Genomic DNA, 17,082 nt, shown 5'->3' with positions numbered 1-17,082 from the left:
ATTGAATCCTGCAAATATATTGACTTAGCCATCAATTTAGTGCTCTAATCAACTATAAATCGACGGATTATTCTCTTATTTTTTCCTCTTTGATTAAAGTATGCTCGATTACCTCCCATCCCTCAATTTTGGTTGGATACGGCGAAACAAAAAATAAGATAAAAAACGGATATCAATCCTCTATTCTACCTATATTTTCCATTTGTGCCATCTTAAAAATGTAAGTTTTTTCTTTCTTTCTTTTTTTGTCAAAAGAATGTGTTAGTTGGCCAAAAATTATACTTTAGAGGGGGAACAGGAGTTGCGTGAACTCTAAGGCTTTGGTCAAGTGAGCATGAGAAAGTAAATATGTGTTTATACTTCATAAGGTCGCATGTTCGAATTCCACGGAGGCCAAACATTCTTAAATCTTTGGGCCACTAGAGGATTTTCCGGTCACTAAATTTAGGTTCCAAAATTAATCGATGTGCTCGTAAGTTGACTCATACATACGGTCATCAATAAAAAAAAGGGTTGCCAGGGAGCGGGAGAGTATTGTGACAGAGAAGAAATGTCGTTGAAAATGGAATAACTTCATGTTCGATTTGGATTTTGAGAAAGATTTTTTTAGAGTAATGAGTAAATAGAGATAGATATAGAAAATTTATTAGAGCATCCACATTGTAATAGCAAATTGGTATAGATAAGCAAATTTAATAACAATGCTAAAAAAATACCTTACATTGTAATAAGCAAAGTTACAAGTCTTTTAGCAAATAACCAAATTCCACCTATTCCATAACCAAACTTAACAACTTTTACCAATAACCAAAACTCAATAATCAAACCCAATAACCAAATTCAAAACTAAAAAACACCATACGTTAGAATCGTCTCATTGAGAAGAATAATTTGGTGTGGTCGGGTGCGTGATTAGAACTCGTTTGTAATTGGACATATGTGCATTGCGTATTGTAGGATTTTTTTTTATAGGGATGCAAAAATAACCAATGTGGAGGTAAAGTTTATTAAGTTTGATTATGAACTAAATGGATAATTAAATGCTGACGTGACACATTTTGATTATTGATTTTGATTATCCCCATTGCGGATGCTCTTAAAGACCGTACCCATAAATTTTGAGACCTCGAAACGAATAAAGGAGATTGAAGGGAATGCAGAAGTGAAAACATGAAAAATCTGAAATTTACAGGTGGTTATAATTGGTCATAAATAACGCTAAAGATGCTAATTAATGTATGACATGACACTACTGCAATGAACAGTCTGTAACCCATTCTTTATTGAGTTAATAATTACTCCTTACAAATATGCATTTAGTGAATGAGGTAATAATACACAACTCATACTCCGGTAGATAGTGTCTCCAGCACTTGAGTAATTAAATGCTAGTGGGCATCACGTGGCCATGTCTCAAAGCTCTTCAATATATTGTATATTCACATGGATCCGTACACTTACTCGTTGACTCCGTGTGGATTTGTAGTGTGGAGGCCCTAATACGACGAGGTCTCGGCGCTTCTATAATGCGTGAAATGAGTCTGAGCCTCCGATCGAGTACCATAATTTTATTGAACGAGACATAAAATCACTAAAATATATACTTTAAAAAATCTAAATAATTTAATGGAGCACTAGCTAGTAAAGCAAAACTAGCACCCATTCATCTACTAGTGCTTCAAAAACGCCCTGTTTTTTAAAACACTTTATTAAAACCATAAATCATGTTGCATCGCGAATCCAGTCGGTTTTGGAAAATAAGTTGAAAACCGCCTGTGTTTGGTAAAGGGGATTTTAAACCACCTGCATTTTGGTAGAACTCATCTTTCTCCATTTCAATTAATTACTTTGTTCCCAATGTAATAAACCATCAGAAACCTTCACTACACGATTTCGGATCCTCTCACGTGAGCCCTCGTGTGATGAGCTAGCTTGTGTTGACGCCTCGCCCATTTAGAAGATCAATGGTACGGATCGTACTCTTATTAAAAATCATTTGCGATTGTATAATACTACTACAGAACAAAGAATATTTATGGCTAATATTGATAGAAAAAAAAAATTCAGATTTAGATAGTATGCCAATCATTTTCTCATCTTCACCATTGTCTTCCCGGTAAGGTCCCTTGCTGCCCTGATCTTTTGAGAAGGCCTAGGAAGGCTAGAAACTCAAAAAAGAACCCATCCAGACCAGCCACCACCCCCACCACCTCCACCGCCTCCATCACCATCACCACGAGGTGAAAGTCCACTCCCTCCATCTTTTAGCTCCGGTACTGACTTCTCCTTACCTCCTGGAAGAGTAAACATTAAGAGCCAGCCAAATGGCACAATCCTCACGCACATCATGAACATGATATATTTCCCGCCGATAGAAAAAAGAACATGATATATTTCCCCACCAATAGAGAATCACAACTGCAAAATTAAGAACTTCAAATTTCATGTTTTCAAGAAAATTATACGGACACAAAGTAGTAAAACATGTATACATTATAGTCTAAGTCAGGTACACTAGCTTTAACAGGCCCTTCTTTTGTCAACGGGTTAAAACTGCAAGCCAAGTGGCCGGCCTAAACCGCAATGAAAACGAACAAGTTGCCATCTCTGATCTCATTGCATGGAGTAAAATCGTTTAGTTACGATATGTGAACTCAATATGTCCAAAATCCCCTAACCAAAGAGGATGACGTTTCAATCACGTACACATGAACATGCAATTTGTCCAGAAAAAATCACCATGCTAAAGATGACATGTTCACCGCATATGTCTAAGAACCTAGCTAGGATGCTTTCTCAGTTTGTCAACCTGAAGTCCCCTTATCTCAGTGAGGTTGTGCCAGATAAACCAAACACCAAACTAGCCATCTGAACCGGAACAACCCCATGAAGGACTTAATTGTATTTCGTTTGTTAGCTAATTTTTATATTTGGATTCCAATATATTTCAGCACTTTTAGAATCCTCTTTATCGATGTATAATTAGGTCTTTATCCGATGAAAAATGAATGAGATGCGAGTGTTTTACAGGAATGATTTATTTTTTGACTAAGGGTAAAATAGTCATATTTTTTGAAGTGCAGATAATTTTGGATCAAAACTAATTGGATTAGAAAATAGACTCAACAAGCTTTTCAACGGTTCAAACCTTGTGAAAATCGAAGTTCGAGAGTGTCCGGAAGAAGCCGCGAAATTTGTATGCATTTCAATGCGCCCTGACGCACGAAATTGCGCCTGAGGCGCACTAAAACACCAAAATTTGTCAAACTTTGTGGGTTTATTCTGAACACTCTCGAACTCCGATTTTCTCAAGGTTTGAACCATTTAAAAGCTTGTTGAGTCTATTTTCTAACCCAATTAGTTTTGATCCAAAATTATCTGTACTTCAAAAACTATGACTATTTTACCCTTAGTGAGTTGAAAAGTAAATCATTTATGTAAAATGCTCATATCTCTCTCATTTTAAACCGGATCGAAACCTATTTTATGTCTATAAATCCAACTACCCATCTGAACCAGAACAACCCCATGAAGGACTTAAATGTATTTCGTTTGTTCGATATCCAGGTACAGTCAGTTTGGTTTGAAAATTGGTGATGGTGAAGGACTTGCTGGAGCGGATCCAAAAAAAAAAAAAAAAGGACTTGCTGGACACTGCCCTTAAAACATATTTAACCTTGGATTCTTGATTTTAGACTCCCGATTGATTTGTTCCAATTTTTAGGAGAACTTTAGGAGCTAAATTCGATCAGTGTTAAACCCAGAACAAACCACCTCCAAACAAGCAACACTGTCAGTATGTTGCATGTGATACACTTAAATCTACACCCAGTTGTGCTAAAAAGATGGAAGGTTTGTTGTGTTGGTAGTGGTGGTGAAGTAATATCCGTTGTGGTGGTCATGAAAACATTGGTGGTAGAGTGGAGGGGTGGTGGTTATTTGGTGCTAAAATGATGGTGGTGGTGGTGGTGTAGTCGTGGTGGAGTTGCATGTGGAGGTGTGATAGTCGTGGCGTTGAAGTGTTGGTGTCGACGGAGGTGGTAAGGTTGAGGTGCATGTGGTACCAATGGTGGTAGCAGAGTGGATGTGTCGTGGTAGTGATGGCAAAGTGATGGTGATTTAGGTGGTCGAGTGATGGTGGGGTTGTGTTACGGTGAAAGTGTTGGTGGCGGAGGGATGATATTGCTCCCATGATCTTTGTAATGGTAAGCCTTTTACCCATTTTTCATGAACTATACTTCATTATGCCATTCATTATTTTAATAGTTGGATTCAACATATTTTAGTACTTTGAAAATCATTTTTATCTATATATAATAAGTTTGTATCTGATGTAAAATGAAGGAGATGCGAACATTTTACGGGTATGATTTATTTTTCGACTCACTAACTGTAAAATAGTCATATCTCTTAATGTACAAATAATTCTTGATCCAAACTACTTGGGTTAGAAAGTAGACTCAACAAATTTCTTAACAGTTCAAACTTTGCGAAAATCAGAGTTCGAAAGTGCCCTGAACAATCCCGCGGATTTTGACAAATTGCAGTGTTTTTTCAATGCGCCTGAGGCGCATTTCGTGCGCCCTGGCGCAATGATGTGCGCCTGAGGCGCTGTAAACTACCAGAATTTGCAAATATGTGAAGTAACATATTTGCGTATCTTGTGACGTAAAAGAAAACATACTCACTCAAGAATATACGCCAAAACGCTCATATTATCATATGCATATATGACCACTGTAAAACCATTATTCCCAAGTACATATACATGTATTCTGTGCTGTACACGCGCGCGAATTGGAAAAAAAAAAACATATACAGAGAAGTCGGGAGGAGCGCGCAAAGATCATGATAGGTTTAAAGGTACTGGTGAGCTCCAATGTACAATGAATATTCTCACTCAAGTAACCATGACAATAATCACAAACTGTTCAGAAAACTATTGATGCTTTTTTTTTTTGGTTTCCCGCAGGTGAAAAAGGAAATGGGAGAAAGAGAAGAAAAACAAAGAATCAATTCGGGCTTCTCGGGTGGTATCTTGTTTTTTCACCTCTCCAATTCTTGTTTACAGAGTGGACAGCAAGATATAATCCTGAGCCATTGATCCACACATTTGAGATGGAATAAGTGTGAGCATGGCAACTGCCTGATCTCTTCCTTTTCTCTGTACTTGGAGAGGCAAATACAGCATTCCTGTTGATTCCACCATACCAGGAAAACAAAGAAACCCATCAGACATTCTGTTTCTTTGCTTCGATTTTCGCCACATCATGAAAGGAAATAACATATGATCGCGAGTGAGTCTCTAATTCAAATCTTTTTATGCTCATGACTTGCGAGTTGGAGTCGGGGGGGTGCATCGTGCAATTTGCTCATGGTGAGAGCACTCATTGATGATTCGTGTTGTAGGGCTCGATGAATAAAACATTGATGAGAAAGTTCAAATTAATTCGGACTCCCGCAGTTTCTTGATCGGAACACTTTTGTTTAGCATGAAAAAAATACACAATCTAACCTTTTCAACAAAACAGTGGAATCTCTATGTTGATCCTTGCAGTTGAAAAGTATCGACTCATGTAAATCTCGTGTGTTTTTTTGTGCGATTGCTTGGTTTATCGTGACAAGGTCGAAAACAGAAATATTCATCTCGAAAAGCATGTAGGGAGAGATGATTGTTAACTTACTGGATTTTCATGATTATTTGCTGATTTTCCAAGCACCAAATTGTTGTCAAGATCTTTGTATCTGCAGCTGGGTAGATTGGAAATTTGATCATCAGAAGCCCCTCGAGCAGTAGACCCCATATTCATGTTGTACCCAAGGAAGCTGCTAACGAGAGGGACACAACAACACAGCAACACAAACAGCAGGAATGGGAAAGAGTAGCTGATGGCATTCCAAGCAAGTATGGAGATGCAGAGGACATGAAGTTTTGGAGCTTGACGGAACGATCCAAATCGGGAATCGAAGACCCAAACGTTGCCCATCACGAACCATATCGCGAAGAACAGCTCCAAAGAAGCCCGGCATTTGTTCATCAAGTGAAAGCTCCTGGTTATAGTATTTTCTTCATCAGTCTCCAAAGGTGAAAAGTTCATGTCTTTGGATTTGTTTTCTCTATATATAAGTCTAGGTACACTCTTACTGACTACTCCCCGACCACTCCTCTCTCACATATGTGTGGGGCCGACACATATGTGAGAGGAGTGGTCGGTAGGAGTGTAAGTAGCATTGTTTGTTTTTCGTGTTTCCAAAGAAAACTCTTGTAAAGTTTGGAAAGCATTCATTTTCTTTTTATCAGCAAAAAACTTCATGCGAATATGATTTGTGAGTGAAAACGTTTCCAAGAATTCAAAGGGTAAATTTTATTTGAGTGTTACCTGGGAAAAAAATGGATTGCTTTCAGATAGTTTTCAGGAAAACAATTTTCCAAAACAGTTGGCCAAACAAGTTTTTTTTTTTGCACAAAATTGAAGAATGAATATCATACGTAAGGCAAAGTCGGGTGACTGGTGGTGGGGAGCTAGCTCACCCGAAGGTTTGGGTTGCGCAATCAAGTTCATATAGTGACTTAGTTGTAGGGCTGTTCCTCCGTTACCAAAAAAGAAAAAAGTTGAAGCTCAATTTATTGGATGAAATGTATATACCTGGACTCTTCAATATTGTTCCTCTGCTGTTCTAAATCAGAGTGACCAAAACCATCTCCCTGACCCAAATGAAAGATCCGATACCGCCCGTAAAGTACTAAAAGACTAAGGACACACCCGAAATCATACCCGGAAACCCATATTCTCATTGGCCAAACAGGCCTCTCATCCTTGGAATCAGCTAGAGTATAAGTTGTCACAAGTATTTGAACCACCAGAGCTATTAACTCCATCACCATCCAAGAACCCGAGTTGAACGGATTCGACCCAAGATCCGATCTTGACCCGTTTTGGTAATGAAACACTCTTCTTAAGAAGCTGAACCATCTTGCTCTTGATACCCTCATTGCTGTTCTTATCAAGAAAGAAGAAGACGGGGAAATGCGCGATGCCCGATTTCGAGCATTGACAGCTGCTGTTTGATCCTCTCCTGGTGAAGATATTGAAACAACAATGCCAGAATTGCACAAAGAGTCTTGTGTAACTAAGTAACGAGTATTCATTTCTCGAGATGTTTTGGAAAAACCCGCTACCCAATTCGGTCAAATTTCCTTCTTCTGAGGCCTACGAGTGTTGAACATAGTGGATTCAGGATGGGTTTTACTGGGTTTGCTCTGTTTTGATTGCCTGCTTCAAAAATTCAGGAGAAATAAGCTATTTGGCGGATAATGATGTGCATAATCGATGCGTTGAGGACGAAAAGATAACCAAAAGAGAGAGAGAGAGAGAGAGAGAGAGAGAGAGAGAGAGAGAGAGAGAGAGAGAAACGCAAACAATTACAAGAGACAGAGATTTACGTTTTTCCGCTCACTGGGGATGCAAACCTACTCCACGGGGTTTCACTAGTCACGAAGAACAATGCTCAAAGAGCTACAAGCAAGTCTCCCTCAAAGCTCTCTCAGATAAAACCCCCCAAAACCCAGAATCAAATTGAGTCAAATTTGTCTTCTTTGAGAACAATGAGTTGTTGAACATAGTTGTTCAAACATGGGTTCTACTGGGTTTGCTATGTTTCGAATGACTCTGAGAGAGGAGTTATTGGGTGGAAGCAAAACATGGAAATGGCTTGTAAATAAAGGGATAAAGGAAACAGAAACAGAGGGCGGAGGGTGTGGAGAGCAAATCAGGAAGGTGGAGTTAGGGTTCAGATGGTGACCAAAAATCAAACGGCTTTTGCTTTGATTGTAAGGGAAAACAAAGAGATGAAGGGCACGTTAAACGGTTGGCCTAACTTCTCCCTGTGTTTATTCCCCACCTTTTGTACTTGTGTAGCAAGCAAGAGCTGAAAGCCACTGGTTCTTCAAATGCAAAGCTTTTAAATGCAAAATAAACATATATGTTAGGAGCAATTAAGATGTAAACCAAACGGGTCCGCTTAGCGGTTAAGGCTCGAGACTTGGGGATTTTCTCTCTCTAAACGTATTAGGTTCGAAACCTCTCAGATGTTACTAACTCCTTTGGACCCGTCCATAAAGAGCTTTGCTTTGACTTTAATAGAGAGCCTCGCAAGTGCGTGGCGGGATTAGTCTCCATGATTAGTCAAGATGCGTGCCCGAAGATTTGAGTTAATCAAACAAAAAGCAAAGACGTTTTTGGTAAATGCTGAAAGCAATTGTTTCTTCAACTGCAATTCTTTTTTAAATGCAATGTTATAGTAGGACCCAAAGCAAAGATGTTTTGGGTAACCAAGTATGGATTTATTATGATTATCGTAATGCATTTTTGGATTAGGATAATGTGGTCACGTTTATTCGGAGCAGAAAGAAAGCAAGCAGGTTAACTGAACAACTACTCATTCTAATTTCCATTGGCGGGTGTGGTGGTTGTCGGATTTCTAATTTACATAGTTAGCCGCCTAATTCAACCAGAAATGTTGTACTACGATATGGGAGGAGCTCGACGGACTCTTTAGAAAAAAAAGAGCAAAAAATGCACTTTTTTTTTGCAAAGTAGGAACAGGATCACATTCGGTCCCACGGTCTTCTTCGGCCTATTTATGAGCCCTCCTCGGAACCATTTTGAGTGGGAATTGTTCATTTTTAAAATTTTGTTGGAAATTGTTAACTACACATATCGATCGATAGAATTATGAAACAAATTTATTTTGAAAAAGTAGAGATCCGAATATAGGCTTCCGGTCTATTTATTTCAACGTAAATGTCTTCTACAAAAAAAAAAAAAAAAAATTAGAGTTCATCATTTAATCATCGAAGAAAGCTCCGAAATGGCCTATATCGAAGATAACAAAATAACGACGTCAAAAGTTAAAATTTTTCTGGTATTATTATGTTCATTGTCTCATTGATAGATTACCGTTATCCAAATATGGAATACAATTTAGATGTGAGACACGTGACTCATGATTTCCACCCGAGTATAAAGCATACTTACACAAGTACTATCACTTTAATTCCATGCCTTGGACGCTTACAATGTCATTGATATGTGATGATGTGCGTAGGTAGTACGGTTGTACTATTATTTTGTTCATTGAGAAATACATCTTTAAAATTGTTATCGAAATACAGTTTAGATGTGACTCATTCTCACATAGTACTGTTTCATTGGTCAAAAGCTAATTCATTCTCAAATATTAGAAGTTATGGTAAAACTTCATTTAATATAATATAAATCTTACATATATAAATATCTCTTTTCACGACGTGGATGCTTACAATGTCATTGATATGTAATGACGGAGTTACAGTAGATATCTAGGTGGTAGTATTATTTTGTTCATTGATAGATACATCTATAAATTCATAATCCGAATACAGTTTATAAGAAGGGACTCATTCCCTCTTAGTGTTGTCTCTTTAGTCAAAAGTTAATCCATTCTAGGAAAATCTTACAAATATGAGAAGTTGTAAAACTTCATTTAATGTAAATCATTTACGTACAAGTAAATCATTTCATGCCTCCGATGCTTAGAGCCCGTTCTAGAATACCTTCTTAAAAAATAAGTACTTATTTCACATTTTCAAACTCAAAAATAATGTAAATGAAAAATAATTTTTCGATTTTTTTTTGCACCGTATTAAAGATCTCAATGAGATCTTTCAAATAAGATTCATATTGTATATTTTTAGATCTCAAAATAAGCTCATCATTTTTTAGCTTAAAATTGTCTTCTTAAAAAATAATTAAGTACTTATTTGGCGTTCGGAAACAGATCCTTAGAGTGTCAATGGTGTGAGGCAGTTAGGTGGCTCATAAAAGTTTAATGTGCAACTAGTAGTACTATGGGTAATGGATGAGCTCAAAATTAAACTTCAAAATCTTTTGTCCTCCTTTTTTTTTTCGTTTCTTTGTCTTGTTTAATTGGTCTAAACTCTCAAATTTTCCTATTTTACTCCAATTTCCCAGGACGATCCTGTACTAGTATCTGGCCTTTTTTTGCCAATCTTATCTCTCAGTAGGTGGACGCCAAAACCTTGAGGTGTTTGAGTTGAGAGTTTCGAACCTCAGCGCCGAGAAAAGAGCAGAAGCCTCACAACTGTCAAAAAAATAAATTGTGAGACCCGTAAAATAACATCTCAAATTTCTGGCCATCCCATTATACCCATAATCGGCACGTCGTAATTTAATTAGTCGTTAAAATAGTAACTCTATTCCTGCGGCCAAATAAATACATAGGCATAAGGAGTAAACCACTTCTCAAGTTCTCTAGCTCATAACCGCTCTACTATTTTTTTTATTCTAAGTAAAATAATAATTAATCAATGAAAGTCCCCCCCCCCCCCCCCCCCCCCCCCCCCCCCCCCCCCGGGGTCAAGAGTAAAGGCAAACTCAATGCCTTCTCATCCGATTTTCATTATGCGCGGTAGGTATTAAATGACCTTTCTACTAGTTCATCGTGTTAAAAGATCTTATTAAATCATCTATACCAACAATATTTTGTTTTCCTTCGATTTTCCGGTCTTAGCGACTTAAGTGTTCATCTATTCAAGCTTAACTTTTTTCTACTCAAACTCTTTTTTTGGTTATGACCAACCTCACACATTACCATTTACTCCTACTACAATTTGTATGCACACGTTAATTAGATAACCTTGCTCCAACACCTATCTCTTGGATTGTGTTTTTATCATTGTTGGCCTCCATCGTTTGATTTTTCACGATGTTCTAGAGATAAATAGACACAACTCCCAACCATCATTAGCTCAACTCCATAATCGAAATGCTAACCATTCCCTAATTATCAGAATTAAAACTATGAGCATTTTAGTTAGGTGTAACAAATACTGTATATCATACACATTATTTTATTTTGTCAAAGTATTGTATTTGAAAAGAGAAGAGAAGGGAAGTACTAGAAGTGACTCGCAAATAGAGTTTGTCAGCGATATCTAGTTGCAAAAGGTTGATTTGGTTTGATTACATGTTTTTACGCATGTCATAAAAATATTGTGATTGGTGATGTATATTAAGTGCATAGTAAACACGAATTAATTGTGACATCGTATTAACTGAAAATTTTGTAATTTACAAAAAGCTCAAATGGCTAGATTCTAAAGGTGTCGTTGGAGAAATTGATTGGTATATTCCGAAAAAAATAATTGACTGGCATATGTGGAGTGTTTTTTATTTTTGAAGGGATATTAATTATATAAACTATGGAGGGTTGAAAATTGAAATTGTTGTTAAATTAGAAAGTCACGTGACTTTCAACTGAAAAAGATACAATTGATGGGAGTAATTTGTGACAAGGATCAAATTCTAGGGTTTTATTTGTAATTGTCACCACATATATCTACGTGATTAAAACCAAGCCAAAAATCGATCATCTCTCTCTCTCTCTCTCTCTGAATCAAATTCTAGGGTTTTCTCAGTAGTCACTACGCGATCAGCAGACGGAAATCGAGCAGGTACCCTTCTCACTCTCTCTCTCTCTCTCTCTCTCTCTCTCTCGCGTCTACACCTCTGCTGTTTTTTTATGTTTAATTTAGATGCTTAAACATGATACGTTTGGGGTCTATTCAATAATCACTCCTTGAAAGGAGTACTGGAATCTCCGTTCCACACACCAGGAGTGAATCAATTCTACGCATATGCGAGGCCAGCCTAGTTCACGAGTTTGGCAATAGCGAGGGCATAAACCGATTTGTGGCTTAATTTCTTGGGTATAGTTTGGATTCCTTGTTTTTAGGTTACTCCCAGTTATATCGCTAGTAAACTAGTTTCAGAAACACTTGCTGTGTTTGGCTATAAAGCAGTTGCTTTCTAGGCTTCTACCCAGGGCCGGCCTGGTGCAGTTTGGCCATGGTGAGGGCTTAAACCATTTTGTGGCTTAATTTTTTGAGTCCTTGATCTAGGTTATCCTGTTATAGAGCTGGTAAACCAGTTTCAGGAACACTTGCTTTGTTTGGGTATAGCACTACAAAGACTATAAGCAAACAAGTATGTTAATAGAGAAGCCAATGAATCATTTTTCCTACAAAATTTTTTTGCTGTCCCCGATCCCATTACTTTTGGTTTCTAGTCGACCCTTGACCATGTTTCTTCTCCAGTTCTTAAAACATTTGATTAAACAATCACAGATCTTTTGAAACTAGTACTGCTATGTTGAATAAACAAAAAAAGTGGAATTGGAAACGCTTGATCAAATAGAAAGGATTTTGGGGTTTTTGGTAAATAAGGGTATTTGGGCCAGCTTACATGCATGCACCTTGGCTAATTACTGTGAGACCAATCCCACCGTCCACTCCGGAGGTGTGGAGAAATAAAGCTGGGACCTTAGTTGCAAAGAGCTCCTAAAGTGGTGCCGCTCCCACCTTAGGAGCGCGATTCTGCACTCCCAACTAAGGAGCTTGATGAGAGCCCGCTCTCATTGAGATTGGAGCTCGCTCCTTACGAAGATGGTAGCTTTTGTTAGATACCAGTATAGAAGAACAATAATTTACTACTAGCTTTATAAGTTGGTCTTCATTTTAGGTCATATGTATGACTCAAGTCATGATTTCTCGAAAAGAAAACCATTTCTTACGCTTGAGGTAGACCTGGCCCATATTTTTTACTCCCTAAAATGATTGTAGTTTTAAAGTGTATATTCTATGCTACATTATTTTCATAATATACGTACACGTTCCTTTCACCCTTTGACCTTGGGAGCTTCTATATTCCCCCGCTCTCCCACTTCCGCTCCCTCACCCGCTCCCACTTTGTGCAACTAAGGCTGGGACAAACCGGATGGACTAGCCCCCACAAGAGTTTACAGTACCTAGAAAGTTTTGAATGTGAGACTTAGAAGGGAGTGAACCCTAAGCCCCAGGCCTTGACCACCAAGGCAACCCCTTGGGGTTGGATTTTGGATTTAACTATATGTGTTAAATTGTTAATCCAAACTTGATGGTAATCATGATCTTGATTAACCTTAGTTCTTCGAATTTCGTAGTGTTTGTTCGAATTTCGTAGTGTTTGTGTGTGGGATATGATGGAGCTGGTGAAAGGAAAAGCGAGTGGTATTTCACATAAAATAGGAGGGGTAGCTGCAGTTGTGTTGATAAGCATTTTTCTTTTGAAAGGGGTGCATAAGCAATTTGATGCTCTACATTGTTATGGGTATTGCATTATCATCTTACTTTTTCCCTTCTTGGATGGTTGGGAACTTGGGATCTTGAGATAAGGTTTTTAAATCTGTTGGCATTGTTTTTTACAGATATCTTGAGGGCAGTTATAAAACATGACGACTGCAGCTCGACCCACTTGGGCACCTGCAAAAGGTGGCAATGAACAAGGTGGTACTCGAATTTTCGGCCCCTCCCAAAAGTACTCTTCAAGGGACATGGCTGCTCACACAACTCTGAAGCCCAGGTTGGCATTCAGCACTTGAAGTTTTGTATGCATATTTTGTATCTTATTTAGGTTTCTTACCCCTCTTAAGGTGTTTCCTTCCACAATCAGGGTAGTTGGACACCTTTAACATGGTTACCATCCTGCTTCTATGAGTCTATGACACATTTTATCTGAAAATCTTATCAATCCCAGTAACTAATGGATAGTGATTTAGTCCCTCATTAGTGGAGAGGCAAAACTATAGGGGTTAGTGAACACTTGTAGTTGTCCTACAGTGCGTTATATATCAAAGCATCGCATATGCTATTTTTTACCTTTCTAAGCTAGGTAGAAGAGTGCCGCAAAGCACAATTGATGGCGAACTGACCAAGAACAATATTGTTTTTGTGAAAATATGGATTCATGACAAAATAGATGTGCATTACTCCACAATTTCCAGCACAGAAGAATATCGGTGCTCTAATATAACAAAGACAACAACTCCAAGGAAACAGGAACATACAAGCATGTCCTTAGGTTGTATTTCGCATGCATATATATTTTCAGTTCATATGTTGGTAAAACCAGTATCTATACTTCTCCAAAGAAAAACCAGTTTCTATCTCTCTCTGCAAGCGTTACTTTAGTAGCAACTTTAAGGAGCACAGAACAACCCTTATAGGATCGGACCGTGCTTCACTCCATTTCTTGTTTCACATCCTTAGAAATGTATCTTGACACTTCTGAAGGCTATCCTTAATTGGACCAATGTTTCGTAGATATGAACACTCTGCAATTTGACAGGAGTTCTCATCCTCAGGCACTCTCCAATATGAAAGATTATAAGAACCCTTCGTATGCACCATAGCTACGGAGTGAGAGCATTCGATAAGCATATGCTAATATAAGAAAAGAGTGTCTCAAAGGGGAAAATTCTAGTAAAAGACATTAAGACAAGTAGCATGCGTAGTGCTCTATACACGTGTTTTTTACAAACATTTCCCTCATTCTCTATTTACATTGCATTCAGGTTTGTTGGTGTATGGTATGAACAAAAAGAACAAAACGGGGACCGAAACCCCACCCTACTAACTCCTCTCTCCCGCTTTGTGTTCTTTATTTATGAGGCTGTAGTAGTACTAATTATTTCATTGGCATTTATATGAAGCTGTTTTCTTTTCTAATACCTGTCTATAGGAACTGTCCACTAATTGATATATGTGTTGCTGTAGAAAGGAGGGACAGGACACCAATGACGAATTGCAGAAGAGGAATCTCCGTGAAGAGTTGGAGGACCGGGAGCGCAGGCATTTTTCATCAAAGGACAAGTCCTATGGTGGTAAACAAAATTGACCACCCTTCGTTTTAACCTTTCTTCCTTATTTCTGATTGGGACTGTGTTTTGTAATCTGATGTTAAATTTTTTTGTGGTTGCAGATGATCGAGATCGTAGAAAAGGAGGCCACCTTCTACTGGAAGGTGAATACTATTTGGGGTTTTACTTGGTGTGCCAACAACTAATTCTATGTAATGTCATTCACCTAACTTAATTTACAGGGGCAAGGAGGGATACTGAAGATCGTCTCATTCCACGGAGTGTAGATGCTGACGATGCTGATGTGGAAGTTAAAAGTGATGAAAGGTTCGCATTCTTTGGAAACTAGTTCATGTGCTAAGGAAAGCTTTTGCCAATGTCTTGGTTTGTTGCTTGAATTCCATGACAGTTAGCACTTATGTGATTGTTGCTTTATCCTTGACAGTCATATGAGTTTTCCTAAATGCTCTTCAATTATTTGAAATCAATTATAGTGTAGCTGTAATGTGTTTACCATGGATCTTGGCATCAATCTATAACTGTTTGTTTTTTCTCCTGACATTGGAAATTTTGCTCTTCATACCTAGCTGCAGAACCACTTTTAAGATGTTGTATTTTGATTGGATGTCACATTGTTGTGGTTAGTGACGATGATGAGGATGATGACGATGAAGATGACACAGAAGCTCTTTTGGCTGAGCTTGAACAAATAAAGAAGGAAAGAGCAGAAGAGAATCTCCGTAAGGTAATTTCTCTTTGAAAATATCTAGCTGTCCTCCTGAAAATAGTTGAAGCTTGTGATCTTTCATATAGATACACATGAAGTGTGAAAATATCTAGCTGTCCTCCCGAAGATAGTTGAAGCTTGTGATCTTTCATATAGATACACATGAACTGTGAATATTTTGCCATATTAGTTAGTAGTTATGAAGAGCTATATAAATTTGTGGCAGGAAAAGATTATTCATGATTCTAACCTATTGTCTTTGTCCATTAATGGGACTGGCAAGGGCAGTTTGTAAACCATGCTCTTGTAGAGTCTTAATAACTTACTGGAGTAGTCATAAAATTCTGTACTTTGCTGCTGTACCTTAAAAAGTGTTGAAGCATTAGTGTTCACTGTTGACTTTTTGGTGTCACCACTGAGCAAAATGTTCAATAGTGCAGGAACGACAAAAGCAAGAAGAAGAGCTTAAGGTCAAAGAAGCAGAATTAATACGTGGAAACCCTCTTCTTAATAATCCAACATCTTTCAATGTGAAAAGGAGGTCAGTTTCTTGAAGATCAACTTATCAAAAAACAAAAAGTTTTCTTGAAGATCCAACTTTCTCTCTGTTTCTAAACATTACAATTGATTCATGTTCCAATATTACAATTGTTGTTTTCTACTTTTATGCAGGTGGGATGATGATGTGGTGTTTAAGAACCAGGCTCGTGGTGAATCCAAGACGCCCAAACGCTTCATCAATGACACCATCAGAAGTGACTTTCACCGGAAATTTCTGCAGAAATACATGAAATAACTCTCACGATTTAAGCTTAAGAAAGATAACTTTCAGGACATCTTTCGTATGTACTAAACTCGCAATATTTGTGCTGTGTATGAATTTAGTCAAGAAATGACTCAGAAAGTAGACATCTCTGTGGTATTTTGTTGTGATATTTGCTTTTCAAGGAACTTGACAAGAGAGAGTTGATTTTCTGGATTGATCAACATGGTGTTCTACTTTGTGTGCATTTGCCATTTCAGTGATCAATAATTATTGTTTTGAACGAGATTCCATTGCTAAATGACATTGCCTTGCAAAACTGGCAAGAATTCATTGATCTACGGTATTGGAAAATTCATCTTGCTCCCTTTTTAGTTTCACCTCTTTGATCATTGAGGTTGTGTTTGGATATTGGATTCGTTTTTGGGGTTTGTGAAGGTAGAGGGCTTTGTGAAAGGAAAAAAGGTTGAATGTGAAAAGTAGACAAAGGAAATGTAGTGTTTATTTTTCACTTTTGTTTGGAAAAGTCCATTTCTGTTTGTTCAGTTACCTAAGAACAATTCGATTGACGGATTACCCTTTGGGATGGGGATAGAGGATGAATATCCCATCTGGCTTAGAGGGTGATATTTTCAGTACCATACCTAAGTTGTATATATCTTGTTTTGTTGAATTAGTTGGTGGATACCGGATTGACATACAATTCTTGTGCTGTTTGTTCCGTTCAAGCATTGAAAATGCGATCCCCGCGTGGTTTATTGGCCAAATCTCTTGGTATAATTTTGTGAATTTAACATGCCCGTAAGTATTTCTATTTCTTTTTAATTTTGTGAATTTAACATGCCCGTAAGTATTT

General features: G+C 37.8%; 2 protein-coding genes across 4 annotated transcripts; one reads left to right on the top strand and one right to left on the bottom strand.

Annotated features, from left to right (window-relative positions):
- Window positions 1-4,697: 4,697 nt before the first annotated feature.
- Window positions 4,698-7,891, bottom strand: LOC131329738 (E3 ubiquitin-protein ligase At4g11680-like). Of its 2 annotated transcripts, none has more exons than XM_058363089.1 (4): window positions 7,445-7,891; window positions 6,648-7,277; window positions 5,685-6,051; window positions 4,698-5,193 (listed from the first exon to the last, which is right to left on the bottom strand). In XM_058363089.1, the coding sequence occupies exons 2-4, from the start codon at window positions 7,148-7,150 to the stop codon at window positions 5,047-5,049; spliced, it is 1,017 nt and encodes a 338-aa protein (XP_058219072.1). In that variant the 5' UTR covers window positions 7,151-7,277; window positions 7,445-7,891; the 3' UTR covers window positions 4,698-5,046. The 2 variants fall into 2 exon arrangements, with proteins under 2 accessions (XP_058219072.1, XP_058219071.1); XM_058363088.1 differs by having other exon boundaries at window positions 6,648-7,274.
- A 3,511-nt stretch (window positions 7,892-11,402) lies between these two features.
- Window positions 11,403-16,512, top strand: LOC131329755 (uncharacterized). Of its 2 annotated transcripts, none has more exons than XM_058363125.1 (8): window positions 11,403-11,515; window positions 13,306-13,460; window positions 14,654-14,757; window positions 14,859-14,900; window positions 14,979-15,063; window positions 15,382-15,481; window positions 15,904-16,004; window positions 16,136-16,512. In XM_058363125.1, exons 2-8 carry the CDS (start codon window positions 13,330-13,332, stop codon window positions 16,257-16,259), a joined length of 687 nt encoding a protein of 228 aa, XP_058219108.1. In that variant the 5' UTR covers window positions 11,403-11,515; window positions 13,306-13,329; the 3' UTR covers window positions 16,260-16,512. The 2 variants fall into 2 exon arrangements, with proteins under 2 accessions (XP_058219108.1, XP_058219107.1); XM_058363124.1 differs by having other exon boundaries at window positions 14,654-14,760.
- The last annotated feature ends 570 nt before the right edge of the window (window positions 16,513-17,082 follow it).

The sequence above is a fragment of the Rhododendron vialii genome, chromosome 6a, assembly GCF_030253575.1.
Source record: "Rhododendron vialii isolate Sample 1 chromosome 6a, ASM3025357v1".
Lineage (NCBI taxonomy): Eukaryota > Viridiplantae > Streptophyta > Magnoliopsida > Ericales > Ericaceae > Rhododendron > Rhododendron vialii.
Note: the sequence above shows the minus strand (reverse complement) of the source record. Positions and strands in the feature narration are given on the sequence as shown.

Excerpts from the sequence above, each read along its gene's own strand:
- LOC131329738 (XM_058363089.1), bottom strand. The coding sequence starts at position 7,150 with ATGAATACTCGTTACTTAGTTACACAAGACTCTTTGTGCAATTCTGGC. Across the intron at positions 6,052-6,647 it reads AACAATATTGAAGAGTCCAG|GAGCTTTCACTTGATGAACA; the intron begins GTATATACATTT and ends TACTATAACCAG. Across the intron at positions 5,194-5,684 it reads CAAATAATCATGAAAATCCA|GAATGCTGTATTTGCCTCTC; the intron begins GTAAGTTAACAA and ends TGGAATCAACAG.
- LOC131329755 (XM_058363124.1), top strand. The coding sequence starts at position 13,330 with ATGACGACTGCAGCTCGACCCACTTGGGCACCTGCAAAAGGTGGCAAT. Across the intron at positions 14,761-14,858 it reads AAAGGACAAGTCCTATGGTG|ATGATCGAGATCGTAGAAAA; the intron begins GTAAACAAAATT and ends TTGTGGTTGCAG. Across the intron at positions 15,482-15,903 it reads CAGAAGAGAATCTCCGTAAG|GAACGACAAAAGCAAGAAGA; the intron begins GTAATTTCTCTT and ends TCAATAGTGCAG.